The sequence below is a fragment of the Maniola jurtina genome, chromosome 19 (assembly GCF_905333055.1).
Source record: "Maniola jurtina chromosome 19, ilManJurt1.1, whole genome shotgun sequence".
NCBI lineage: Eukaryota > Metazoa > Arthropoda > Insecta > Lepidoptera > Nymphalidae > Maniola > Maniola jurtina.
Genome location: NC_060047.1, coordinates 8,007,805 through 8,035,437, shown reverse-complemented (window position 1 = coordinate 8,035,437; position 27,633 = coordinate 8,007,805). Strand labels below are relative to the sequence as shown.

Here is a 27,633-nt window from a genome sequence, read left to right as displayed (position 1 = left end):
AGCTTAGAGCAATATTACTTGACAAAAATTAAGTACTTAACAAAGTAAAAGTGGAAAAGCGAACCTACCCATCTGCCAAAAGTATAAGACCGGCAGACATAATATGCTTTATATAAAACTAGACTAGATGATTCTCGCGATTTCGTCTGCGTAAGTTATAGTTTATAAAAAAATTCGTGGGCATTGTTGGATTTCCCGGGATAAGAAGTAGCCTAATATCTCTCTCTGATGCACCAAAGGTTAAAATCGGTTAAGGGGATGAGCGCTTAAAATCCCGTGGGAACTTCTGGGACAAAAAGTAGTCTATGTCCATCCCCAGGATGCAAGCTATATTTTGTACCACATTTCTTCAAAGTGGGTCAAACTACTGGGCTTTGAAAAGCTAGTAGACATAGACGGACACATTAAACGTGAAAGTGTATTATAAATTTTATAATATTAGTATTTAGAATTGATGAATGAATATAGAAAGAAAGAAGAAACAAAGCTAGTAGTATAATGCTAGTATAATGTCTTTCAAGCAGTCGATTAATGAGATTTGTTGAAGTTTACGATTTCCAGTTTAAATCGCAGCTTTAAATTATAATAATTACTATCGCTTTTGTACATAGTACAATTGCGTTTCAAAAAATCAGATTAGCTCGCTTCCATCTATTGCTAACTTGTAATACCTAACATACCCTTTATCAATGCCTATATACTCTGTGAAAACTACAGTCAGTGGCGTTGCGTATGGTAAGACAGCGACATCTATCCTCAGTAGTTGTCAACTTTTGTTTATAGATTGACTGTTTACATTCGTTTAGCTTTAGGAGTAAGAGGTTGTATGTTATGGTATGGAGGGAATTTGTTGGACACTGGCTAATCCTGTTGTATACAATTTAATCGAAACTAAATTGATATGTTTAAATGCAGTGCTATATTATTTCTTTCACTTTCCTTGCGGAAAGTTCTAGTCACTTTTAAAAATATCGATTTAGTTTATTAGAAATTTATTTACTAGTATAGACTAGATGATGTACGCGACTTCGCGTGTATTTTTTTTTAAACCCGTCTTGACTGCTAAGCTATCACCTATTTTCATAAAGTAAGTAACCTAGTTGCCAAAACAAAGAATTTATTTATTTTATAACATTTGAGTTGGATAAAGGAGGATTTGAAAAAATATTGAATCAGTCATTTCAAAAACAGCTTAAATAATATTTATTTAAATTAAATGATATAATTAAAATATATATTTTAAATTATATTTTTTAGGTACTCAATAAATACGGTTTCATTCATAAGTAACGAATTTCGAAGGATATTTGGGTTGAATATATAGTGTTTGCACTTCATAAAGAATGTACTGACTTTTTTCCAGGTGTTACATCTATATTTGAGGAAGCATTCAAAGCATAAAAAGCATTTTTGAGAAAAACTTGAGTTATACGGTTTTAGAAATGACCGATTCAATGATGTTCGCGGCGCTGACAATTATGTTGTTTGTGCAGCGCGAGCCTGAACGCGGAGCGCGCGGGTGCGGCGGCGGCGCGCGCGGAGCTGCACACGCAGCAGACGCGGCTGCAGCGCCTGCTGGAAGAGCACCACGTGCTTGTGCAGGAGAAGAACTCGGTAACTATGCCTGCTCCATGCATCAGCATCCTCAATTGCGATTAATGAAACATCTCCTTCATGATGTTATCGGCAACTCTTTATCACATGTCCAAATACGCGCTTAGTATGGAAGCTTGTACAAAACAGTGAAATGTGATATCATAAACATTTGACGTGCTTTTTAGGGTCGGGACCCTATTACTAAGCCTCCGCTATCCGTCCTGCGATTCGCCTGTCTATCTGTCTGTCTGTCAGCGGGCTGTACGTATCTCGTGAACTGTAATAGGTAGAGAGTTGTCATAGAATGTGTTTTTTTATTGCTGCTATCTATATACTATCAAATAATAAAAATTCAAAAAGGGCCGCCATGTAGTACATTAAAAAAATTATAAAGTGTCATTTCTTGTACGACGATATGGAACCCTTTCTACGCGAGTTGACGTGCACTTAAGCGATTTTTTTTTTGTTTAATTGATATTTTAAAATATTACTAAGCTTAAAACGACGAGAGGAGGATGATTTTACGTATTTGACGTCCTCTGGTGCAGTGATGAACGCTGTGGACAATAGAATTAGTACAATTTACCATGACTATATATTAAAAATATTGCAATGACATATTTTTTCAGCTTCTAGGACAAATAAGTGAGACTGAAGCTCAAGTTTCGCGAATGCAAAATATGGAGTTACTTATCCAGAGGTTTACTGAGGTGAGATATATACCTTTATATTTGTTTGTACGTTATTTTTTTGTTATTTGTTTGACTGAAGAAATGGATGTTGTATCCAGTGTGTACGGAGATGAAGTGAAAGTAGATTTAAAAAATAAGTGCGCCATTTTAAATTACAAATTAGCCGTAATTTTTGTAATCCGCAGTTTGATAAACGTTTTTCGCAAAGTTATTAAACCACTGATGTAGGTCGCCGCCTTATGTCGCGTGATATACAAATGCTTTTGAATCGTCATGTAATTCTACCACTGTTACGGAATGCTCTTCCTATCGAGAAGAACCTGCAAGAAATTCGGTGGTTGCTCTTTTCAAAGAACCGATTTACATTTGTTATTACAAGCTGATACCTGCGATTTCGTATCCCGTAGGAATTCTTTAATTTTCATAAATAGATCGGGATAAAAAGTAACTATATTCATGTAAAAAAATATGTCGATTCGTTATTCAGTTGCAACGTGATAAAACGACACCTTTTCGTATTCATTAGATGGATAAGTAGTGACGTCCATCCATCGTAAGACGGATAGGTAGTGACGCCTAAAAGTAATTGCAGTCCCGTGCATTGCTAGAGAGATCTGCTAGACAAATCCACGCTCTTTTATCGTCAACATAATTTTATTGTTATCAGTAATTGAAGTACATAATTGTGTGCTCCAGACGGAGGTGGCCCTGCGCGCGGAGCTGTCGGCGCGCGCGCTGGAGGCGGGGCAGGCGCGCGAGGACGCCATGCTGGCGCACCAGCACGCCGCCGACCTGGCGCAGCAGCTACAGGTCAGTGATAGTTGATTCTTCAAATAAAGGAGGAGGTTCTCAATACGACTGTATGCTTTTTTTGTATGTTTGTCCGTCAAATATGATGAGATGGAGAACAGAACTCTTCAATGGACAAGAATAAATTGCTCACGATCAGTGTAATAGCTTAGTTAACAGTAGAGTTTTAACCAGACATAGAATTTTTTAATACAGTGGGGCCACTAAAAATTGTGAAATAAAAATAAAACAAAAAAAAAACGAATTCAATAACCACGAACTTATAAGAAGTGAAAAATAATTTAATTTATTGCCGAATATATTATGTATACAAGAGTTAATCTAGTTATATAATAATTTTTTTTGGAGTTGGTGCCAATGTGGAGTCACAAACAACATGAAGAGTACCTACCTAAACAGCTTGTGCGGCTAATTGGCACCAGCTCCAAAAAATGTTATAGAACTAGACTAACTCTTGTTTTATACATAATGTTAGGGTCGTATGCTTATTATTGAGATTAATTACTAATATGTGATATAATTCTATGTGTAATAATATTAATTAAGAGCTTATGAGGCGCATGATGTATGAATTGTATGTCTGTATAACTTACGTTAGTTAATGATATAAAATTAATGTCATTAGTAAAACCTCTTTGAAATGGATTGCATAAACGATTATAAAAACTATAATGTCATAAAATGTATTCGACGTTCGATTCGGGGTTGACATGGGAGTAAGAAGACAAGATGGAACAGAATATGTTTTTATAGTGCAAATGTTCGACGAAATGTTAATTTATTTTATTATTAATAAATGATAAGAGAAGTAAGATTATAAGATAGAATGATAAAGTAATAAATGAGTTGTAAATATTGATGGAGTTGTTTAAGCTTTTGGCCGATGCCAACAGTTCAGAAGGGGATCTTACAAGGATATAAAAAACTTCCTTTCACGCCTACAAAGTGCCTACAAATTTGTGAGTATAAAACATTTTTTTTTCTTATACAAGAATTATTAGAGAAATTATAAAGTTAGAACCTAAAAATATGAATGAGTGAAAAGATCAAAATGTTTGAAAAAAAGTGAGTGATTGAACTGCGCATAAAAAGACTGGGGGGAAAAAAAAAACAAGAGAACATCGATCTATGGAAATGACTAAAATTATTTTTACAATGTAGGTATGATCATAGATAATGTGGTACGATTTAAGAGGCATGATCTAATTTCGATTCAGTTCGGTGGTATACAAATTGCTAGAAAAGGGTTGTTTATATTGGTTCTGATTTTGGTGAAATAATTACAAGGTCGAAGTAAATGAATTAGCAATGATATTACTCATTTTATATTGAATATGAATATTACGAAGGACGCATGGAAGAATATTAATTTTGTTAATGTTTACTTATTTTATCAATATTATAAAGGGGAAAGATGTGTTTGTTTGTATTAATTGATAAACTCCGACTGAATGAACCGGTTTTAATAATTCTTCCACTATTGAAAAGCTATTTTATGCAGATGTAACGGAGGTTATGTATAATATGATAAGAATATACATATACTTTCTACTAGATGATCTTTGGTAGATACACTATGTGGTGCCTACCTAATCTGCCAATTTGCACTTGGCCAGCATAGTGAACTAGGGCCCCAATCCTGGCTCTGAAAGGAGATCTGTGCTTAGTAGTGGATCAGCGATGGGTTTCTAATGATGATGACGGGATTATCGATGATGATAATGATGATGATGATGATGATGACGATGATGATGATGATGAATGATGATGATTTTGATGAATATGAATGAGGAGATGAATATGGCAATCATGATGATGATGACAAATTTGTCGATTATGATGATGATGATGATAATGAATTTGACTATGATGATGATGATGTTGAATGATGATAATTATGATGATGTTGACGAATATGATGATGATGATGATGACAAATGTGATGATTATGATGATGATGTTGAATGATGATAATGATGATGAGTATGATAAAGATGATAAGTATGATGATCAAGATAATGATGATGTTAATGATGATAAGTATGGTGATCATGATGATGATGATGATAATGATGATAAGTATGATGATCATGATGATGATGATGATGAGTATAATTATTATTATGATGATGATGATAATGAAAACGAGTGATGATAATGATGATCCTAATGATGATAGTAACGAATATGACGATGATGATGGTGATGATAACGAATATGACGATGATGATGATGATAATGATGACGAGTATGATGATCATGATGATGATGATGATGAGTATGACGATAATGATGAATGGTATGATGATGACAATATGATGATATGGTGATCATGATCATGATGACAAATATGATGATCATGATGATGACGAATGTTACGATGGTGATGATGATGATGATGACGAATATTACGATGGTGATGATGATGATGATGCAAATATGGCGATCATGATGATGATGAAGAATATGGCGATCATGATGATGATGATGATGATGACGAATATGATGATGATGATGGTGATGATCATCTACCTAATTGGAAAGACGATAGCAAAGCTAATTGAATTAAAATATAGTTAGTAAATATTTTCTAAGCAAGTATTTTTTCTGAGTTCTAGTGACATGGATGAAAATTATACCCAAGGACAAGGGTTAAGGATGGATAAAGGTCAAGGACAAGACCTAAGGATTGATGAAGGCCGAGGTTAAGGCCGAAGGAAGGATTTATTTATTTATTTACATTATTTATTTTATTTATTTATATAAAGGTCGAGGACAAGACCTAAGGAATGATGATGGTCGAGGTTAAGGCCGAAGGAAGGAGTTATTTATTTATTTATTTTATTTATATTAAGGTCGAGGACAAGACCTAAGGAATGATGATGGTCGAGGTTAAGGCCGAAGGAAGGATTTATTTATTTATTTATTTTATTTATTTATTTATATAAAGGTCGAGGATAAGACCTAAGGATTGATGATGGTCGAGGACAAGACCTAGGGATTGATGATGGTCGAGGACAAGACCAAAGGATGGATAAAGGTCGAGGACGAGACCTAGGGATTGATGATAGTCGAGGACAAGACCAATGGATGGATAAAGGTCGAGGACGAGACCTAGGGATTGATGATGGTCGAGGACAAGACCAAAGGATGGATAAAGGTCGAGGACGAGACCTAGGGATTGATGATGGTCGAGGACAAGACCAAAGGATGGATAAAGGTCGAGGACGAGACCTAGGGATTGATGATGGTCGAGGACAAGACCAAAGGATGGATAAAGGTCGAGGACGAGACCTAGGGATTGATGATGGTCGAGGACAAGACCAAAGGATGGATAAAGGTCGAGGACGTGACCTAGAGATTGATGATGGTCAAGGATAAGACCAAAGGATTTATGAAGGTCGAGGCTAAGACCGAAGGAAGGATTGATGATGGTTGAATTCAAGAACTAAGGGGTGAAAAGTCGAGGTCAAGACTTAATGGATGGATGAAGATTGAAGTTAAAACCTGGTGCATGAGGACAAGGGCGTCAATGACTTTGGAAATTCTTTGGACATTACGTTGTGATGTATGTGTACAACCTGAAAGCTAAACTGCAACTTGAAGAATGATATCAAAGGAAACCAAGGACAGCATCTTATTTAATGAATGAACATAAGCAAAAAGTTAATGAGGGAAAGTACTCAAAAAAAAAAAAAAAGGTTGAGGAAAAAACAAAACTTTTAGAATCCTTTCTTAGTGACGAAAACGATGCTAAGCTTCTTATAGAAATCGTAAACGAGTCTGTTACGGTGAATCTTTGAAACAATATTATTATGCTGAAATTAATATTTTGTGATAAAAGAACATGTAAACAAAGTGTATTTCAAGAAAGACTAAGATGGACAATTTCTTAGTATTTCTTAGTAATTAATAAGTTTAGAATAAATGTAACCAAGTATCAACAGTTAGTGTTAACGATAAAGCGATTGATAAGTACATAATGAATGTGAATTTGAATAGCCGGCTTTCACTGATCAGGATAAGTGATGTCAAAATACTCAATTCAAGACTTAATTACCGACATAGACTTGGCAATGTAAGAAAATTTAGGGCTTGATAGTTGCTGATAGGGCTTGATAATTGCTGATAGGGCTTAAAGGTTCAAAATATTAAAGAAGATGTTGGCATTTCTGTAATTGAGTACTATGTGAATACTTGTGTGAAAATACCAAAATTAATTCTTGAAATTTTGTTTCGATTACTGTGTATTCATGTTTTGGCAATGTGTACAATTTTATGCGGGTTTTTTATTTTTTTTAAATGAATTAAGAAAGATCAAAAGAAGTAATTTGTAGTTAAAAGATTGAATCGCGAAGGGACTCGCGCTTAACAGGAAGGCCGAGCTGTTAAGGTCGTATGCTTATTATTGAGATTAATTATTAATATGTGATATAATTCTATACCTTCATGGTATTTTTTTTAGTTTAAAAAGATTAAAACGCGAAGGGACTCGCGCTTAACAGGAAGGCCGAGCTGTTAGGGTCGTATGCTTATTATTGAGATTAATTACTAATATGTGATATAATTCTATGTGTAATAAAATTAATTAAGAGCTTATGAGGCGCATGATGTATGAATTGTATGTCTGTATAACTTACGTTAGTTAATGATATAAAATTAATGTCATTAGTAAAACCTCTTTGAAATGGATTGCATAAACGATTATAAAAACTATAATGTCATAAAATGTATTCGACGTTCGATTCGGGGTTGACATGGGAGTAAGAAGACAAGATGGAACAGAATATGTTTTTATAGTGCAAATGTTCGACGAAATGTTAATTTATTTTATTATTAATAAATGATAAGAGAAGTAAGATTATAAGATAGAATGATAAAGTAATAAATGAGTTGTAAATATTGATGGAGTTGTTTAAGCTTTTGGCCGATGCCAACAATAATATTATATTTGGTAATAAATTGAATTATTTTTTACTTTTTCGTGTTTGTGGTTATAGAAGTCGGTTTTTTTTTTAAATTTTATTAATTTAATATTTCTTTTATAAGAGTCTCTAATAAAACGTCTAGTGCAGTAATTTGCAGTGCAGTGGAGACACGCTTTAATAGAGTATGTTGTTTGCGTGCAGGAGGCGAATCTCGCATTCGCGGACGTGGAGCAGCAGCGCCAGTTCGCCGTGCACGCCGAGCAGCTCGCGCAGCAGGAGCTGCGCCAGGTGCAGGCGCGCCTTGCAGGTATAGAACTTTGAATGCGCACAACTAATATTTTGGGCCCAATGGCGCGATAGGCGCAGGTTGGCTGTCATATCACATCATACTCTGCTCACATTGCTTCGTTCAATCTGTTGCACCCACATCAATCCAAAGAGTATATGCGTGCGTAAATATCCTCACAGTCTTCGTTCATGTCTCTAGATCCGTGCCTGTATTATGTACATCGACATGGAGACACGTCGCGAAGCTTTAGTGGCAAGCACCATATAGCTCAAACAACAGATGCATCTTGGATTCCCCAAGGTGTGTGAATCGTGACTTCGCACAAACGCAAGACCCTTTTCCCTACTAGATTGACGAAGGATTTCATGCAAGTAGCTGGGAACTGATGAAGACGAAATACACAAGACTGTGTTATGTGGAGATCTTTACAAGAGTTCTTTGTCCAGTGGATATCAATCTGTTGAGACGACGACGATTGTAACTCGTTCTGCGTAACTGCAACGCGAAAAAATATTATGGAACATGAGCATATTTTACGCGTCTTACGGAAATTTCAAATTGGATTGATTCATTCGATGCGGAGATTTTTATGTGTATTTAAATCTACGAATAACAATATCTCAGGAAATATAATCCTCATACAACGAATTTTAATAAGCTCCGCCCACCGCGGTAAGTTACGCATGGTGCCGTTTTTGAGCTTGATGTACTTGTTATTCCTAGATTTAAATATACATATTTTAGAAGTACATACATATACAAACTAAGTTTTATCTTTTTAGGAATGACTGAACTTCAAAACGATTTGCAACGTTTAACGGCTCGAGCACAGGCAGCCGAAAGTAATGCTGACAAACTTAAGGAGGACATGGAAAAACAAAAAGAAGAGGTGAATAATAAATTGGTATTAAATAAGTAATAATAAAGACTGTTTTTGCAATGACCTCTAAATTTCTCCGAATTTTCTTATATTATATTTATTCTTGATCATAATTATTAGCATGTTATTTTAGTAAGAACATATTTTTGGGTTTATTTATTTAAAAAAAATAAAAATTATTTGCATAAAATGATGAGTTTCTATTTGATTTGACAGCTAACGAAAGAGATCAGATCTCTCCAAGAACAGTTGGCTTTGCGCGAGAGTGAGCTCGCCGAACTGAAGCAGTTGAAAGCTGCGCCCGCGCAAAACGGCCTGCCTCCGACTAGCGTTAATGAGGAACAAAAGGTATTGTAGTTCTAATCTTTTCATGGTTCCGTACTCATAGGGTGCCAACAGGATCCTATACTAAAACTCCGTTGTCCGTCCGTCTGTCAGCAGGCGGTATCTCGTGAACCGCAATAGGCAGAGAATTAAAATTTTCACAGAATGTGTTTTTCCGCTGTAATAATTTATGACCACCATGAAAAAAAGTGTTTTTTCTTGTACGATGGTATGGGACCCTTCCGACCTGACCGATTTTATTTTTTGTCATTTCAAAATTCAATTCGAAAGTGAATTTGTTTGTCCTTTAATCACGACGCAATGGAGCAACCAATCGACGTGAATTTTTGCATGGATAAAGTTAATCTGGAGACTGACATAGGCTACTTTTTATCCCGGACCCCCAAGAGTTCTCACATGATTTTAAAATATCTAATAATATTCTAAATCTACGCAGAAGAAGTCGCAGGCATCAGTTATTTATAATAGCTAGTTATTCTACAAATAAAACTTAAAATAACTAAATATATTTCTATAACTAGACGACGCACACGAGGCACGACTTCATCTGCGAGGATTTAGCTTTCGTAAAAATCCAATAGGAACGCTTTTTTCGGGATAAAAAGTAGCCTATATCGTATTCGGGATGCAGACTACCTGTATACCAAAACTGTTGGAATAAATGAGAATGTGAAAAGCTAACAAACAGACAGAGCGACACACTTTTGAACTATTGAGACTGTGTTTAATCATGATGATGGTAATCTAGGCTGCAGAGCTGGCTAAGGTGGAGAGCACAGTGGAGGCGCTGCGTAGCGAGCTGGTGTCCGCACAGGAGAGCATGGCTGAGCAGAAGCGACAGGTGGCCAGTCTGCAGGACCAACTCGCGCAGTACCGGGACAAGAACAACGTGGGTAGCCTCCTTTGTTAAACAAAGACTAATCTGGATGATAGACATTTCAAAAATAAATTATTTCTTAGTAATTATTAAAAAGTGGGGCTTCCAAAATTCGTAAAATCCACGTTTGCTTTACTTTGCTAACCATTTTAAATTATTATCGACGTAGCTAAAGAAGTACATCAAGTTACGTCAAATGTTAATGAACTGTCAAAAACACCCCGACCTCCAACAAGGTACATTTTTCGATATACTAACTGGATTCTGAGTTCAGTTTTCAATAATGATACATGTAACGGTTTGTTTTTCACAATTGAAAAGTCAATATTTATCTGTAATATAAGTATTTGCATGGTTTTCGTTTTAAAAAAAATTGACTTTTAAAATAATTAACAAAAAGAGCGCAATATTTTAGGAACTTTACTATTTTCCCTAACAAGTAACTTTCGTCTAACTTATTCTCGCACCCACTCAGGAGTTGCGAACTAAAAACTGGAAAGTAGTGGAGGCGTTACAATCCGCCGAAAAGGCCCTCGCGACCCGAGCGGCGCCCGCGATGCCGGCCCGAGACGCGCTAGCTGTAAGTGCTGTATGATATATCATGTGTATACTCGTACCAAATACTGTATTCGCATTTCAATCACAGAGCTTGTCCAAATGAAGGACATTTCAATAACATTCCCATTGTGTAAACAATAAATACAACATTTTCAAGTAGTACTCTAGTTTAAAATATATGAGATCTATTTTTAATCCCGAGATTACATATAGTTTAATAACATAATACTCACGAAAATCTTCGACGTGATGATATGATATCTTTTTAATATCTTTTAAGTAGTGTGACGCAAACTTGAATTATTTTACTCATATTTTGTACACCTACAAGAATTCTTTATTATGAAATTTATATACGGAATTTATATAGTTACTCGTGTATTTAACAAACTACTTTACCCTCGACAACCTATATAGCTTCATTTGGATAAGCTCTTTATTTCTTCGGCCGGCTTCGCTTCATAACAATTTAACACACTGTCTTAACATGTCCCCATCAAACTAAAAGAAAATATATTTTAATATCCAAATTAATTATGTGACTATTTTAATCCTCTCAAATAGACCGCTACTGCTACTTTTGTTTTATTTTTGGGTTGCTCTTATTTATTTACGCTAAAAAAACTAGTTTAGAAAAAAGGCCCCTTTCCTTACAAGCACCCTTGAGTACCATGTCACTTTGATATAAACTATGATTATTTATCAATGACTGAATCATTTTATCAACAGGAGGCTGTAGGCAAAGCTCAGGAACAACATTTCGCAGAAGTAGCGAATGTTCTACGCGCCGTATGTCCCACTGCGGCACCCAACTCTTCAGCAGGAAAAGAGTGGTTACAAGCCTTTGCTGACAATCTCAAAAAAGAACTTCTGAAAAAAGAGACAGAGAAGCAGCAGGTCGAAAAAGATCTCGCATCAAAACTGTCAGAAAAAGAAAACGAAAGAAAGCAACTGGAAATTGAAATGCAGAAAAAACTACAGGAAAAGGAATTGGCGGCGAAAGAAATTGAGAAAAAATTGCAACAACAGATACAAGATAAAGAGTTAGCGAGTAGGAAAATTGAAAGTGAACTACTGAAGAAGTTACAAGATGAATTAGCTGCAAAGAAACAATCAGAGAGTGAATTACAAAAGAAATTACAAGATGAGTTGAGTATGAAGAAAAAACTAGAGAGTGAATTGCAGAAGAAAGAAGTTACAAAGATTGAAGTTCAACAACCAGTAATGGACGACTCACGAGTCAAGGATTTGGAAGTCAAGAACGTACAGCTACAGGGCCAAGTTGATAAATACAAGAGAATCATTGATGACACTGTAAGTAATCACACTTCTGCACTGTTTCAACTAAAATCGATGGTTATTATATAAAATTAGTTATGTATTTAACCCTGAACCATCATTATATTTATTTTAGTTGGATAGTCTGACGTCAGGCATATTTAGTATGGGTAGTATTTTTAATTGATACCTATTTTACAAAAAAAAAATATATAATTACTTATTGAATTTGATCAAAAAATAGTGCATAACTATAAATGATCGGTAATAAGTGCATGTAAGGTATGGCCGTTATAGCCTAGTGGTTGGAGGCGGCGCGGAGGTTCGATCCCGGGCACGCACCTCTAACTTTGCGGAGTTATGTGCGTAAGCAATTTAATAACTCTTGCTTTAACGGTGAAGGAAAACCTCGTGAGGAATTATGCATGCTAGAGAGTTCTCTATGGCCAAATCTTCATGTTGAGAAGAGACCCGTGCTTAGTAGTGAGCTGCCGATGTGTTGATCATGATGAATAGGTACTTCTAACGTTAAATTTTAGGAGACCGTGTTGAGTCGACTGCAGCAGAACGTGTCGCGCGAGGAGGCGCGCTGGCAGCAGCAGCTCAGCGACAAGCAGCGCGACCTGGAGGCGCTGCGGCAGCACACCGTGCAGCAGGTAAACACACACGCACGCAGTATCGTCTTAGGTGTGGTTTATATATAAGTGGCGAATAGTGTGGACGTGGTGCAAAATTAATATTCTTAAATCGTTTCAATATATCAAATAATTTCGTTGATGGCAACCCACGTCAATCGACTATAACTCACAAATTAGTCGATACTAGAGCTAATTTCTTAAACTGGACTCTTTCAAGTAAAGATTTTTATATAAACCTGTGAGGATGATACTGCCATTGGCGCAATTAAAATGCCATGAACCTACGTTGTCGTATTAGTTCACAAATTGCGAAAAACTAAATTAAATTTGAATTTCGCGGGTAGACCCGTCTCATGCCCCCTAAAAGTATGGGCATTACTGTAAGATCTGCCAGGTTAGCTTATTTTAAGATTTAAATACAGCCAAACTGGAAATGTTGTGTAATTTATTTAGGATTCCTTTTATTTGCGTACATAGAAAGTGACTAAATATCCTGTCTAAATGTCCCTTTTCTATATAGGAACCTCTGGCGTTTGCATACTCCTGCATTGAGAAAACGTTGCCAGCAATCATGGCAGAGGTACCCAAGTACAATACGTGTTTTATGTGGCTCCTGTATCACATGTGTGAAGAAATTCTTTTTTTTTTTCAAATTTGTGATGTCATGTTCCTTCGTCCAAGCTATCGGTTGTTGGGACTCACCTTTCGTCAATTATAGTGCTCTCTCTTTTTACATTTAGGCGCAAAATATATTAGACATAATTATATACCAGAAATAGATTATCGAGGGTGACCTTATGATTAGCTATATATTATTTATAGCTCATTCTTCACCCATGGTGTGATAGATCGCGAACGCCGCGCCATAATGATTATGTGGATGGTTTCGCGCTTTGCATTCGGGCTTCGCGATGTTCTCCGTCCAAAATCGGTGTTGCGTTAAAGAAATTAATTCTAGTTCACTAATTTGTGAGAATAGTTGATACTAGAATTAATTTCTTAAACTGGACCCTTTCAAGTAAAGATTTTTATATAAACCTGTGAGGATGATACTGCCATTGTCGCAATTAAAATACCATAAGCCTACGTTGCCGTATTAGTTTACAAATTGCGAAAAACCAAATTAAATTTGAATTTCGCGGGCAGGCCTGTCGCTTCCACCTTAATAGGTTGGATTACATAAAATAAAATATTTTTGAGTTTTTTGAATCTTGCAATATGTTTAAAAAAGTACTTTTTTATTTACTATGGTGATGGCTATGTGTAAACTCCTTGTGAACAATTAAGTTTGAGTTTTATAAAAATTCTATGAAACCGAGCTGTTAAACATATAAATATGTTATGCATTATTATCCTAACCTGTTGCAGATGCAAAACAAAATAGATTCCCTGCAGGCGGAGTTAGTGAAGTTACAGACCAGAAATCACAGTCACAGCTTTGCAGATGCAGAAAGAATTGCAGAGGTAGGCACATTTTTATATTGTCACTAGAGGATGCCCGCGGCTTCGCCCGCGTGGATTTCGGGTTTTTTAATCCCGTAAGATTTTCCGGGATATAAAAAGTAGCCTATGTCCTTCCCCGGGATGTATCCCAAGTTTGTACGGAATCGGTTCAGCGGTTGGACCGTGAAAACGTAGCAGACGGAGAGACAGACACACTTTCGCATTTATAATATTAGTATGGATTTAAGCAAATTGTCATTTTTTCTGATAAACAATGTGGCTTATTCTGTTGTGTAAACCTGAACAAAATAATAATTGCATTTTCTTGGTTTTATAGGAAAATCTAATGGCAGGTTGTGCGGCCACTCACGATACAGAGATACACAATGGGCCACTTCAGGTGAGACTATAAAAACTAATTATTGTAACCGTTTGAAGTATTATGGTAATTACAAATTCCAAAATTCGTGAAGTCCACGGCCACTGTTAGTTTTAAGTTTGCTAACCATATAATATGTAGTGCCAATTTAATTAGAGCCTCGATAGCTCAACGGTTGAGGAGCGGACTGAATTTCGAAAGGTCGGCGGTTCAAACTCCACTCGTTGCTCTATTGTTGTACCCACTCCTGGCACAAGCTTTACGCTTAATTGGAGGGGAAAGGAGAGTATTAGTCATAATTAACATGGCTAATATTATTCTTTTTTTTTTTAAATCAACAAAGTATGACGAAAAGAAGACTACCTAATTTTTTCTCACTCTGAGAGAGATCCAATAAAAACTGGATGATGCACGCGACTTGCGTGGATTGAGGTTTCAAAACACCTGTGGGAAGTTTTTGATTTTCCAGGATAAATATCAGCCTAGGTTTGCCGACCATCTGCAGAATGCAAATTATCTGTACCTTTCGTTAAAATCGGTTGAACGAATGGACCGTGAAAAGTTAACTGACAGACAAACACTTTCACATTTATACTATTAATATGGACTAACTTATTTATGTAAAATGAGTTGGTTATGTAAAAAATCAACTATTTGAATTGATCCACGAACAAAAGCGATTCATATACTTTTTTTGTTATTTACAGGAACAGATTAAATTAAGTGAAATATAACAAATAGAAAAAGCAATGTACAACGCAGATTTAAGGCTGGAACTAACCGGCGTGCAACGTCGCGTCTCCTCACTCACTGCCGCGCTAACGTTAAGGTATACAACCTGACCAGGGAGTCCACTTTACACGGTAGAGAGATAAGACAAACGTCAGGGCTTTGGACAGCCCGTCATTGATGGACTGAAGCAGGCGTTACTTTGTGGATACATGGAATAAAAAGTTTAATTCACTATGATCCGCCGAAACAGACGAATCTGTATGGTACAAGGTGCATCATGCGATATGCACCGTCCACCCTCCCACTTCTAAATATATAGGAAAAGCAAGCAATACGCATCACCGCACATATGTAAACAACATATTTTTCACTCCACAGTCACCAAGAAGATTTGTGGTGGTGGTGGTGGTTGCTTTTCCTGTTTATTTAGGAGTGGGAGGGCGGACGGTGCATATCGCATGTTGTGCCATACAGATTTTGTCTGTTTTGGCGTATTTTATAGTTAAGCTTTTTATTCCTAAGTCTACAGTTGTGATTGATTTCATTATGCAATAATTTATACAAGAAATATTGTTTTGAATTTCGCATTTACATTTTCGGATTTAGATACTAGTTTGCATACTATGTATATTGTGATAAGTTGATAACTAAGAAAATATTTCTTTCTAATATTACGATGAAAAATTTCATTCATAATAGCATATTATGAATGGTATAATTTTATTGCAATAGGTACTACCGTTTCAAAGTATTTGTTAACACCAAATTAATGGGCAAAACTTATTTCTCCTGTTTTAAAGAATGGGATCAACGAAAATATTACAGATTGATGTTCAGAAAAGAAAAAAAAATTGAGGAGCTGGCGAACAAAACGGTGTAATTGCATGAAATAAAATTTTACATGAGAATCAAAAAATAAATGAACTGTAATTATACCGTTTTGATCGAAATCACGAACTTTGGACTTACATTTAGCATAGTTCTAGGTTCTTTTGCTAGGAAATGAGTTCAAGTTTGTATCAAGTGATCGAAATCTCGTAACTTTGGACTCAACTTGACTGCAGTTTTAGGTCAGTTTGCTTGGAAATGAGTTTTCGTTGGGCCAAAGATTAAAGAGAGAAAAGTATTTTTATCAGAAGAGTAATATCACTGTTTTGTTCTCCAGCTCATTAATTCTCATATAGTGGACTCCCTGCCCGTTTTATAGAGGATTTATATTTTTTGTATGTAGGGCACTCGTAATTTGAGTGTTAATTTTTTTTAAATCAACTCAATAAATTATTAATAGTGGTGTAACTTGCCGATTTCCAATATTATTATCTGCCTTGTAAGACAACGTTTATTTGAAATTACTTTTAAATTAGTTTTAGTTAATCAATTTATTATGTTTTCATCTGCAAATAAATATTTTTGTCTTTAAATAGCCATTAAAACCCACTTTGTTTTCTGATCTTTATGTTGCAACGTTGAAGACACACGAGTAAATCCAGTGACAGTACGATTTAAATGCGATAATTTTAATATGAAATGTTATGATGATGATTCTATATCCACAATTACTTTTATTTCATTTGAAATAAAGTAATGACATAGATTTTGGAGCAACTGTCATAAAACATTTAAGTATCTAATAAGTATTTAATTTATGTATCTATTAAATATAATTTACTTTTTTATTAACTTTGTATACGAGCCATTTATTTAATGCGGAAATTGGATAGTTGCAATAAAATAAAACTAAACTAGGAAATAGTATGGCTGTTGGCAAATATATCACAAAAGAAAAAGAACAATGAAATTATAATGACATAAAATAATTCCTAGTAGTTATAAAGGAACAAATAAGTTTCTGACTGCATTAGTGCGATAGTTTAATGTAAGTAAAGCAGCTTATGATATTTTGTTGAATAAATATTGTATTGTCAATATCACATAGCTTCAACAATGTGATTGTGATTTAGGTATCACTTTGTTGAATGTTTTGCTACCACTTTTGTTTTGTACTAATTGAGTAGGTCGAAGAGGGTAGGTTTTTTTATATGACAATTATTTATTTAGTCTAATGTGACACGCGATTTAAAAAAAACTGTTAAGGATGCCCGAAACGATCATTTGCAATTGACAATGCTCACGTGATTGAAGATTTCAAATGATGGGTGATTGAAGCTCTAAATGAAGATGTATCATTTGCGCTTGCTTCAGTCTGATATTGAACTGCAATGAAGAAAGTCAAGTCGCTCGAAATATGATTTCAAACGCAGATAAAGCATTTCTTTCAGTTTGTACCCACAAAAAAAGAAAAGAACTAGACGTTGGTCCAAGGAATGGTATAAACTAAAAAATCGGTTCACTAATGAACATTTACTAAGAACTCTTCAAGAAACAGAGCCGGATGATTCTTCTTCTTCTTCTTCTTCTTCTTCTTCTTCTTCTTCTTCTTCTCTCTGGGCTGGTTTCCGCACTTAAACGTTTCCGTCTGTAGTGCGTGTGTTGCGCCTCCCCGCCGAAGTAGCCGGATGATTATAAAAACGATTGACATTTGCTGCCATTGAACGTTAATGCACAGCGCGTCAATTGCCATCAATCAAAATTTCCATCAATGGTCTTCAATACCTTAGTTGCAATTAACAATTGCTTCAATTCTCTTGTTAAACGATCATGTGGCATTGACAATGAGCATCAATCACGTAAAAATTGACAATCGCGATTGATCGTCTCGGGGGCCCTTTAGAACATGTATAAGGTAGGGTTCCTTAACTTGTAAAGCCGACCCTTCACAGTTGCTAAAAACTTCAGTGGTCATTATATCCTAAGTGGTAGTTTTTTTCCATAAGCTGTCTTAAGAAATCTCATGATTTTAAAATACCTATTTAACAAGAAAGTATCACTCGAAGGGGTAAACCAATTTTTTTTTAATCTCAAGCTTTCATGTTTGGGTAGGTATGTAGTACATGGTGGATTTTTCAAAAGTTTAATAATATGATAATAGCTTTCTATACCTGTATTATTCGGCTCATTTGAAAAGAAGGATTAAAAGTTTTAGATGAAATGCAATAATTTACACACTCCTTATACTTGGCTTAAGTATAAACGTTTTTATGACGGAAATGTCTGTAAGCCATGTACAAAATAGTGCATAATTACCGAGGGTGTAAGAGGGTATGGTTTTATCATTTAATTTTAGTTCAACTAGAAGTTCCTTTTTTTGAATCGCGCGTCAATCTTTGTTATTGTGATCATATAATCAATATAAATATAAGGCGAATAGTTTAATTAATTAGTAATTTTCCATACTTATTTTAAATTTATCCATTGCTTTTTACTAAAACATTTTTAATATTTGACTATTTAAATTTGCTTAAAAGTGAATTATTTGGTATAACCGAATTTAAAATTGAGTGTGCATTATTATTGATTTTAGGGAATGTTATTTACTATTCAGATGTATATTATTTTATTTATAACTTTTGTATTAGTGCATAAATCATTTCTGTCAGTGCCTTAGAGTAAGTTTTGAATTTTAAATAAGCTGACTGTTTATTTTGTAGTAAAGTGAATTAATGCATGTTTAATAATAAGCTATTATTAAAATTGTATCAATATAATTTTATAATCTGTGGATAAACTATGTAATTAATTACAGAATTGTAATATCGGCCTTACCACAAAAACTAACGACCTTCTAATAGGTTGATAACGGTCGCTATATTTTGAAGCATGCTCATAGGTGTCATTTTACCCAAATGTGCGTAAACACCGCGCTAGCATCAATGTACTTTGTGCCGCTACGCGCATGCGTATAACACACAGCGTATGAATTGTCTTCACTTTCTTAAAATATGAATTTATGAGCTTCGCCTGTCTGAAGTTTTATCATAATATCTTTGAAAAAATTAAGCAAGCACTTGTTTTTATTTCAAACCGCTGTTTAATCCTGACAGATTTGTCTGAAAAATCTGTCAAAACCTCAATTTACTGATCAACTATTCAACTTATTTTATTTTTTGTGGTGAGACGATAAGGTGTTCTTGATTGTGGAATTGTATCGGTAAAAAAATATTTAAACTAGGTATTTCAGGGACAAGAAAAAAAAATCAAAACAGAAACTGCACAGATATGTTGTACAGTCCTTTGGTTCTTAAAATTGTTTTCTCGGCTAATAAGTATCAGGGATTGTAGCGGATTTTTTAATCCAATTTTTAAAATGCCATATTGTACTATGTAGGCTGTCCACAGCATGTTCAAGTTTAAACATTATTATTTAGGAACCGTACATCGTGAATCGCACACTTTTTGAGAAATGCCGTGTCAAATGTCCTGTAATAATAGAAGTAATAAATAATAACATAAAAACTTAATTATTTTATATTGATTAAATAAGGCAATTTATATGAGAATTCATATATTATTAGATAAAGACATTACCTATCAAATAAAGTATTTCTATGATGAAATAGTAGTTTTTTTTTTCTTAATTAGTACTTAGTCCTTGCAATGGATTTGGATGAAATTGAGTCTACGATTATTTATAATGTTACCGTTCGAACTCATCCAGTAAAATAGTTAATTGTTATGCAAGGCTGCAAAGTTGTTATTTTGCCGCGAGAGTTTGTAATTTGTATTGAACTCCGAGCCAGCGAAGGATTCTAAGGTTGAACCATGAGTGATGCGATTAGTCCAAAAATGGAATCTGGAAATGGTACCTACCTAGTTTTTATTATTTCTTATGTTAAAATTAGGTTTTGCAAGTGAGTTTTTTTTATAAATTATGCCATTATTTCCATTGAGCCGTTCGCGCGTCTACTTTCGACATAATAATTGTTTTATTGTTTAACACTTTTATAATGTTACCCGTGACGACTGTAAGTTAGCAACAGGTTAGCTTCGTGAAGGCTTCATGCATATTTTTGAAAAGTAGTTGGCAACACTGTTGAAGACGTCAATCATACGTCAACGGCCAATGCTCAAGTGTCAACGAAGCGAACACAACAAAAAAAATTAGGTACCTATTCACTACTCTTTGGAAAGTTAATTTGTGGAGAAAATAATTGCAAAAGTCAGATAAAAAAGCGATAAATAAACTTTTCTACATCACTTTACTGTACACAATGGCTTCTGAAGTAGTTCTGAAAAATGTAGACAACGCTTGTGAAACAGCGGAAGAATTTACAAGAGTGTTTTATAAACAAGTGGACAACAGCAGACACCTAACTTCAAAATTGTATCTTGACACTGGGCTATTGGTTTGGAATGGAAACGGTATTCACGGGAATGAAAAAATCCAAAAGTTTTTAATGGATTTACCTGCCAGCAACCATGTGTTGAAGACTTTAGATGCTCAACATATAAAAGATAATTTGGTATCCAGCAAACTAACATACCTCATACAGGCCTGTGGAGATGTTACTTACAACAATGATCAAGTGAAAACACCATTCCAACAGACATTCCTTGTTGTAGCAATTGAAGGTAAATGGAAAATAGCATCAGACTGTTTTAGGTTACAAGTGCCATACAACAACTAAAAACTCTTTAAACTATGGAATACTAAGAATGCATTATTGTAATTATCATTAAGTAATAAATAATAAAACATGTTTTGAACACAGATATTCTTTTCATCTCACATAAAATAGTAAATTTAATGGTAACACATTTAAGTTTATTATTTTTAACCGACTTCATTTAAAGAAACATTAAACATTATTTACAAAAGCTCATTTTTAGACTATAATTTGGAGTAACTTCCTAAGTAATAATTACAATTGGAACAATAGTGATCAGCTTTTTTAAAGGTTGAAAATGCATAAGGAATTGTGGCGAGACAACACAGCATACACCACCTGAAAGAAAAAAGTATTGGTCATAGAAGTGTGCATGTTTCACAGCTTAATCAATTATAACATACTAGCTTTTACTGCCGATTTCATCTACAATATGTTAGTGGCCTATGTTACTTCGGGATAAAGTAGGTGGAAAAATAATTATTAAAATCAGTTTTAGTAGCTTAAGAGATTATTACAAACAAGTCTTTCCCCTTTGGGTTAGTATCAAAAATGCAAATGCACTTATTGGTTTCTGTCTACAGAAAAGCCAAAATGAAGAGTTATTTTTGATTTTAGCAGTTTATGTATGTAAGTTTGTCTGTATGTATGTTCCACCATAGCATCTAAACCACTGAGCCAATTCTGATGAATGCGGTTTAAATCGATTCGTTATTATGGTCTGCGTGGCTTTTTTATAGGAAAAAATCGGTCTGACACATGTTCCATACAAAAAAATCCACAAAGGAAGAACTTCAAAGATAAGTTACGAGAAACTTATTACAAACTCCACTTTAATACTTACAATGTCAATCCACATATGAAACCTGCAAGCATATGCGTTTTATGAGAACTCACAAATTGCACAGATGTGAGTGTCCTTTTATGACAACTTGGACAATGTGAATAAACAGGCACATTCTTAAATGCCTGCTGAACTATTATTGTTTGGTGTACAACAGGTTGCTCTACCATTGGAGCTGGTGTGGTTGTATCTACCATTGTGTAAGGTGGTGGCAGGTCTCTGCGCTGGATTGTCTCCATATCTACACCCAATTGTGCCATTTCTCGGTCCATTCTTTCTGTATCTGTTCCTTGATTACTGATTTCAGTATACTTCAGCAAAACTTCACATTTTCCTCATCAATATTGATGTTCAATATGATGACCTCAAGTGAAACTGTTTATCTTATAGCCATTTTAGTTATTATCTTATCAGGACAGGTAACCAAATACCAGATAAATAATGTAGTATATTATGTTGTCACATCTAGTAGGTAATAGGTACATTATTGTTTGAGAAAATAAAGAAAAATATTTTAGCCATTTATTTATAATTTACAATAGGTACAATTTAATATTAAAGTTGTGGAAGAGTTGTATGAATAAAACATATCATAAGTGTTATTTTTAACCCCCCACCCAAAAAGAGGGGCGTTATAAGTTTGACCTGTGTATCTGTCTGTGGCATCGTAACTCCTAAACAAGTTTGAAAGGTGGCTTGATGGAGTGTTCTTAGCTAGTATAATCAAAGAAAATTGGTTAGCTGTTTGAAAGTTATCAGCTCTTTTCTAGTTTTCATATAGAGGTTTTTGTGTGGGGGGTTTTTTAAATTTCAAGTTATAAATACAACTGTTACATGGCTTAGGCTACCTTCCTTACAATGTCTCTGAAGTTAGTTATCATTTTCACAATATACCTACCTACTATTGCATTGTTAAGTTGCAATTCGCAACCCATCACCAGCCCACTGCCGAGCATGGGTGCATTAGCATGGTGGATTATGGCCTAGTCTTATTCTGAGAGGAGTCTCAAAATAAGACTTTAGGCCATAATCCACCATGCTGGACAAGAGCGGATTAGCAGACTTTGCAGACCTTTGAGAACATTTTGGAGAACTTGCAGGCCACACAAGTTCTTTTACAGTGTTTCCTTTCATCATATTATTTAAGTGCTTAAAACGCATATAACTCTGAAAAGTTAGAGGTGTGTAGTGTGTACACAGGATCAAACCCCAGATCACCCACCTAAGGCCGAAGCCTTAACCACTAGGCTGTCACTGTGAATTTTTAAATATTGTGCGTTAAATCATTTCAAAACTTTTTCCAGTATAGGTGGAGCAAAGGGCCAGTAAAATCACATGTGGGCAAATAAGAATAATTGAAATAATGAATAAAAATAAATGCCATAAGTACAACGAACTGTCAATAGTATTTAGTATTTATCAAGATTGATAATTTTTTAAATTTTTTTTTTTTTTACATAAAATTTCCAATTTTTCAGATGCATTTATATAATTTATTATCCTTTATATAAAGAGCATAGATACCTACATGACAATACTAATACTGCCAATGTTAAATTGCTGCCAACAATAAGTTGATTCCCAATTTTGTATGCCGACTAATGGACTAATGGTCATTTTGATAATAGCATATGTATGTACTCAATATTATTATTAAGTTATTATTATAAGCAGCAACATTAATTTAAGGAAACTGAAATGATAAGATAGAACATGTACATCCAGCTACAGCTATTTTTATAAAAACTACATTTCCTGTATACAAAAATAGTGTCTTATTTACTAATACATAATAATTTAAAACTATAAAATACATTGCAAAGTTCAAACATACAAATTATTCATAAGAACTATGGGATAAGTAAAGATTGTTACAATTATACTCACATATTTAGTCGACATAAACCCCACTAGTTTCAAACCCATCCGGGTTCCCTCCTGGATGGGATTGAAACTACCCTTACCTCAAGCACTCTCACACCGGCCCATACAGCTCGCAGTCTCAACTGTGAAGCACAACGGACAGAGTCCCTAGGAAAAAGGACCCTGGATGGTTAAAAATCTAGTGGGACCCTTCAATGACTAAATACCTGAGTATAGCCCTACCAATCTATAGTTACAAAATAAATCACTCACAATAGTTTAAACATTAAAACTAAGGAATATTGGGTCACCATCCAAAAAAATACACACTGGATTTTTGGTGACTAGAGTAAGAAAAATATAATAATATGGATATTGATTGAAGGCAAAAGGACCCAGTATACATAGTTTAGTTTGACACTAAAATACAAAAAATGTTACAAAAATAAAATGGTGTGATAGTAATAAATAATGTTACAAAAGTAACTAAACATTTATATTACCATTATAAGTCCCTAACCCTCAACTTCATTAACTTCATAATTGAATTCACAAATGGCACCAGAGTAATATTTTAATGTACAAAATCAGAATATATACATTTCAATATATTATGTAGACAAGCCAATGAACAAAATTTTTTACAATTCGAAAATGCCCCTAATCCACTATAAATCAATACATCATAATAATATCTTAATTTATGAAGAATAAAATAATCATAACATTATATTGTCATTGTTCTTTTTTTTGCTGATAGCACATGATTTTTTTATTTAAATTTTAAGTTATATTATCCAAAACTTAAAAATAAGTATATTTTTCTTTAATAACAACATTTATTGTATTAATTGATAGATATTTAATTTGTGTTAAGTAATATGCATAAGTAAAACTAACATTTGTTACATTTTCCAATGAATGTGCTACAGTTGGGGCAGTAATGTTCAGCATCCTTGAAAGAATCAAAGCAGTATGGTACAAGTCCGAGGCAGCACAATGAGCAGACCCTGTAAATAATAACATTTTATTACAAACAAGTAGAATATATGTAATTTAAAAGCTTTGTTAATAGGATAAGAAATTATTCACACATATTGTCAGAAATTATTGTCTTCTGTTACACTCACTCACTCTGCAAGATGAAGACATCTAATCTTCCAAATTTTTGAGTCTGCAAGTGCAGGGTCTAGTACAAAATGTATTGTTATGATGAACAATGTCTTCTGGTGCATTTCAGAATTTTTTCTTACAATCTCTGAATGCAGACAGCTTTAGTGGTTACTTTTTATTTAGACTGATATAATTTAGTAACATTAAAAATACTTGTTAAAATGAAATTACTGTGTATTTTTAATAAATTATTACTTCATTCAGTTGGTCATCAAAGCCTTCCAAAGAGTCAAATTTAAATTGGTATTACATGGTACTTACATTGTAATCACACAAATGGATCCAGCAACCAGGTGAGTGTGCCAGGCGGTTGTGTATGTAACTCTTGTGGTCACCACTTTGCCACAGTTGTAACAAGTGACAGTAGTGGGCTCACTGCCCACAGCTGGCGGCATCACCACTCCCACAGGCACCGATATACCCGGCGGCGGAGGAACATCGCCCGCCTGAGTCGGAACGTTCACTACAGGATGAGGGTATACCCCCGGCGCAGTAAACTGCTTTGGCTGAAGAAACGCGCCCTCCGCAGGGGGAAAAGGCTCACTCGGTGGCGCTACGAAGCCGTACTGAGGATTACCAACCACGGTGGCATAAGGTGGTGGAAGATCGTTTGGATTAGGGGGAGCACTTGATGTATTGGGTGGTAAATTCGTAGCCATGTTGAAGTGACTGACTGATTAAATGGTTTTATTTAGCACACTCACTGAATTCTTGAATAAACTATAGCACTACTGAATGGCGAATAAAAAGGTCCAAAATACAGTCGATTAAAAATAATTAATAAACCACTAATAAACAAACACTCAGCAATGAAAATGGCTCGCAATATTTTGAGTTCAGAAATAGATTAAAAATTAATTGAATGATTCAATGAATTACAGATCCAGGAAAACAGGAAAATTATTGTTGAGTTGTTGACGTCATCCCCAGACAGTGTTGTCAACTGCTATCATCTCAATCTCGAAAAGGAAAATAAAATGCACTAAGTCAACCTCAAAAATTCATTATTGTGCTACAGTAGAAACGGGTAACATTAATATTGTAGCTAAAAATACATACTTGTACGCGACACTCGACAGGTCGAGATGGCAATGGGGGTATGAGGTAGGGGGCGCCCCGCATACATCCTACTCCATGGCCCCGCAAGTCACCCGTGCTATCCCATACCGGGCTAGCGCGGAGCCTGTGCGGGGATGCGGGGCGTGCACACCCCGATTGCCATCTCGACCTGTCGCGTACTAGCCGTACGTACGTACGTAGCGGGGGTTTTTAGGACGCCATCCATGTTAAAAAACTTTTGCGTAAATGTGGTGAGATAAAAAGGCTGAAATAATCGACTGTGACATACAGACTGACGGACGGAGAAAATTGCACCATAAGGGTTCCTTTTTACAATTTTGTTACGGAACCTTAAAATTGTACTAGATCTATCTATAGCACTACATTCACTGCGGTCTCACCTGACTGGTAGGTAAGTGAAGATAATATTTAAGAGGTAATAAAGTTAGTTTGTTTGTTGGAAGTTATCTCTATTATCCATTGAACCGATTTTCAAAATTCTTTCCCCAATAGAAAGCTAACTACATTCTTTCAAGAATGATTCGGAAGCTACTTAGTTGTATTTTAGAAGGAACTTCCGTTTTTAGGATTCCGTACCAGCGAGTTAACAACTAATAATATAGGATATATTATTAAGCCTCCGCTGGCTGTCCGGCCGTCCGTCCGTCTGTCTGTCAGTGGGATGTATCTCGAGAGCCGTAATAGGCAGAGAGGTGAAGTTTTCGCAGAATGTGTATTTCTAATGCCGCTATAGCATTAAATAATAATAATAAAAATATGATGGGAGATACGGAACCCTGCATGTGCGAGTCTGATTCGCACTTGACCGATTTTGAGATTTTTTCGACGCTTAGATGGTTAAATAACAATCTGGTTAGAGTGGGTGGTGGTTAAGTAACTGCATTGAGCCTGGCCATGTCCGCGTCAGTAAAGAGCTTGCTACAAGACGCGCGGGCTTGTCGCTTACATTATTTTCATACAAACAATCTCGATAGAAGGTGCAAGTGAAGGTTTTATCAACAGTTCTTTGAAAATCTTGAAACAAACTCAACTTATCAAAACTTTTTGGTGGTGAACCGTGGAATATAAGACCAAGTGCGTGCTCATTTATATTTTACACTTACTTAGTATTAAAATTATGTAATTGGTTACCAACCTAAATTCTTCCGTTTCTTTACTTTCTTTACTTTGACGACGCCGTAAGTAGTTGGCACGTGTAGATATTATATTGGCAATACGGTAACTTGCTAATATTTAAGTAGCCATACCACAGTCATACACTTATCCCAGATTAACTAAAAGTGCTTGAGTACAGTCAAGCAGACAAGAAGATGAGTCCTCAGAGATTATAGCCATCTGCATGAGACGTGTATACCTAATATCGCACAAACACGGTAGGTACACTCTTATTTCCTTGCTCTTATAGTCCGATGGGACGGCAATCGGACACAGCCGGAGAGAGATCAGGAGACGGCTTTACGTGCTCTCCGAGGCACGGGGATGAAACAACCGCATAAGTACCTACCTAGAATTTCTTGACAGAAAAACTTAACAGTTGAATATTGGTTAGAAGCAGGCGTTACTTTGCGGAAGTCCATGATATACAAAGAATCAAAAGCTTAATTTGCTATAATTTGCAAAAAAGGCAACTCTATGGTACAACATGCAGCATGCGACATGCACCACCCGCCCTCCCACTGCTAAGCATGAAGGAAAAGCAAGCCACCAAGCAAGCCCTAAGTACC

At 35.2% G+C, this 27,633-nt stretch overlaps 4 protein-coding genes and 1 long non-coding RNA gene across 9 annotated transcripts in view; 4 read left to right on the top strand and 1 right to left on the bottom strand.

Annotated features, from left to right (window-relative positions):
* The window catches only part of LOC123874886 (ribosome-binding protein 1-like), a 29,677-nt gene extending 9,778 nt beyond the window's left edge, over window positions 1–19,899 (top strand). For 3 of the 4 annotated variants that reach the window (XM_045920437.1, XM_045920434.1, XM_045920435.1), the window contains 13 exons: window positions 1,494–1,614; window positions 2,226–2,306; window positions 2,985–3,098; window positions 8,228–8,333; window positions 9,098–9,204; window positions 9,412–9,543; window positions 10,289–10,429; window positions 10,893–10,997; window positions 11,705–12,289; window positions 12,793–12,909; window positions 14,260–14,355; window positions 14,672–14,734; window positions 15,421–19,899. In XM_045920437.1, the coding sequence (XP_045776393.1) occupies window positions 1,494–1,614; window positions 2,226–2,306; window positions 2,985–3,098; window positions 8,228–8,333; window positions 9,098–9,204; window positions 9,412–9,543; window positions 10,289–10,429; window positions 10,893–10,997; window positions 11,705–12,289; window positions 12,793–12,909; window positions 14,260–14,355; window positions 14,672–14,734; window positions 15,421–15,447 (1,795 nt within the window). In that variant the 3' untranslated portion in view covers window positions 15,448–19,899. The remainder of the gene's footprint in view (window positions 1–1,493; window positions 1,615–2,225; window positions 2,307–2,984; window positions 3,099–8,227; window positions 8,334–9,097; window positions 9,205–9,411; window positions 9,544–10,288; window positions 10,430–10,892; window positions 10,998–11,704; window positions 12,290–12,792; window positions 12,910–14,259; window positions 14,356–14,671; window positions 14,735–15,420) is intronic. The other variant, XM_045920436.1, reaches the window with a different exon arrangement.
* Window positions 10–25,776, bottom strand: LOC123874898 (lipopolysaccharide-induced tumor necrosis factor-alpha factor homolog). 2 transcript variants are annotated; one of them, XR_006798027.1, is made up of 4 exons: window positions 25,091–25,776; window positions 24,502–24,666; window positions 19,430–19,435; window positions 10–35 (listed from the first exon to the last, which is right to left on the bottom strand). XR_006798027.1 is itself a non-coding variant. In XM_045920457.1 (2 exons), the coding sequence occupies exons 1-2, from the start codon at window positions 25,486–25,488 to the stop codon at window positions 24,552–24,554; spliced, it is 513 nt and encodes a 170-aa protein (XP_045776413.1). In that variant the 5' UTR covers window positions 25,489–25,776; the 3' UTR covers window positions 22,302–24,551. The 2 variants fall into 2 exon arrangements, 1 of the variants encoding a protein (XP_045776413.1); XM_045920457.1 differs by lacking the exons at window positions 10–35; window positions 19,430–19,435 and having other exon boundaries at window positions 22,302–24,666.
* On the top strand, window positions 3,827–7,115 carry LOC123874901. Its single transcript, XR_006798029.1, has 4 exons — window positions 3,827–4,057; window positions 5,717–5,766; window positions 5,867–6,078; window positions 6,499–7,115. It is a non-coding gene; the product is annotated as an uncharacterized LOC123874901 (long non-coding RNA).
* The window catches only part of LOC123874899 (NTF2-related export protein), a 19,541-nt gene continuing 12,310 nt past the window's right edge, over window positions 20,403–27,633 (top strand). The window contains exon 1 of the mRNA XM_045920458.1: window positions 20,403–20,985. Within this exon, the coding sequence (XP_045776414.1) occupies window positions 20,554–20,970 (417 nt within the window). The 5' untranslated portion in view covers window positions 20,403–20,553 and the 3' untranslated portion in view covers window positions 20,971–20,985. The remainder of the gene's footprint in view (window positions 20,986–27,633) is intronic.
* The window catches only part of LOC123874889 (venom carboxylesterase-6), a 36,076-nt gene continuing 35,215 nt past the window's right edge, over window positions 26,773–27,633 (top strand). Inside the window, exon 1 of the mRNA XM_045920447.1 lies at window positions 26,773–26,983. The gene's annotated coding sequence lies outside the window, so the exon portion shown is untranslated. The remainder of the gene's footprint in view (window positions 26,984–27,633) is intronic.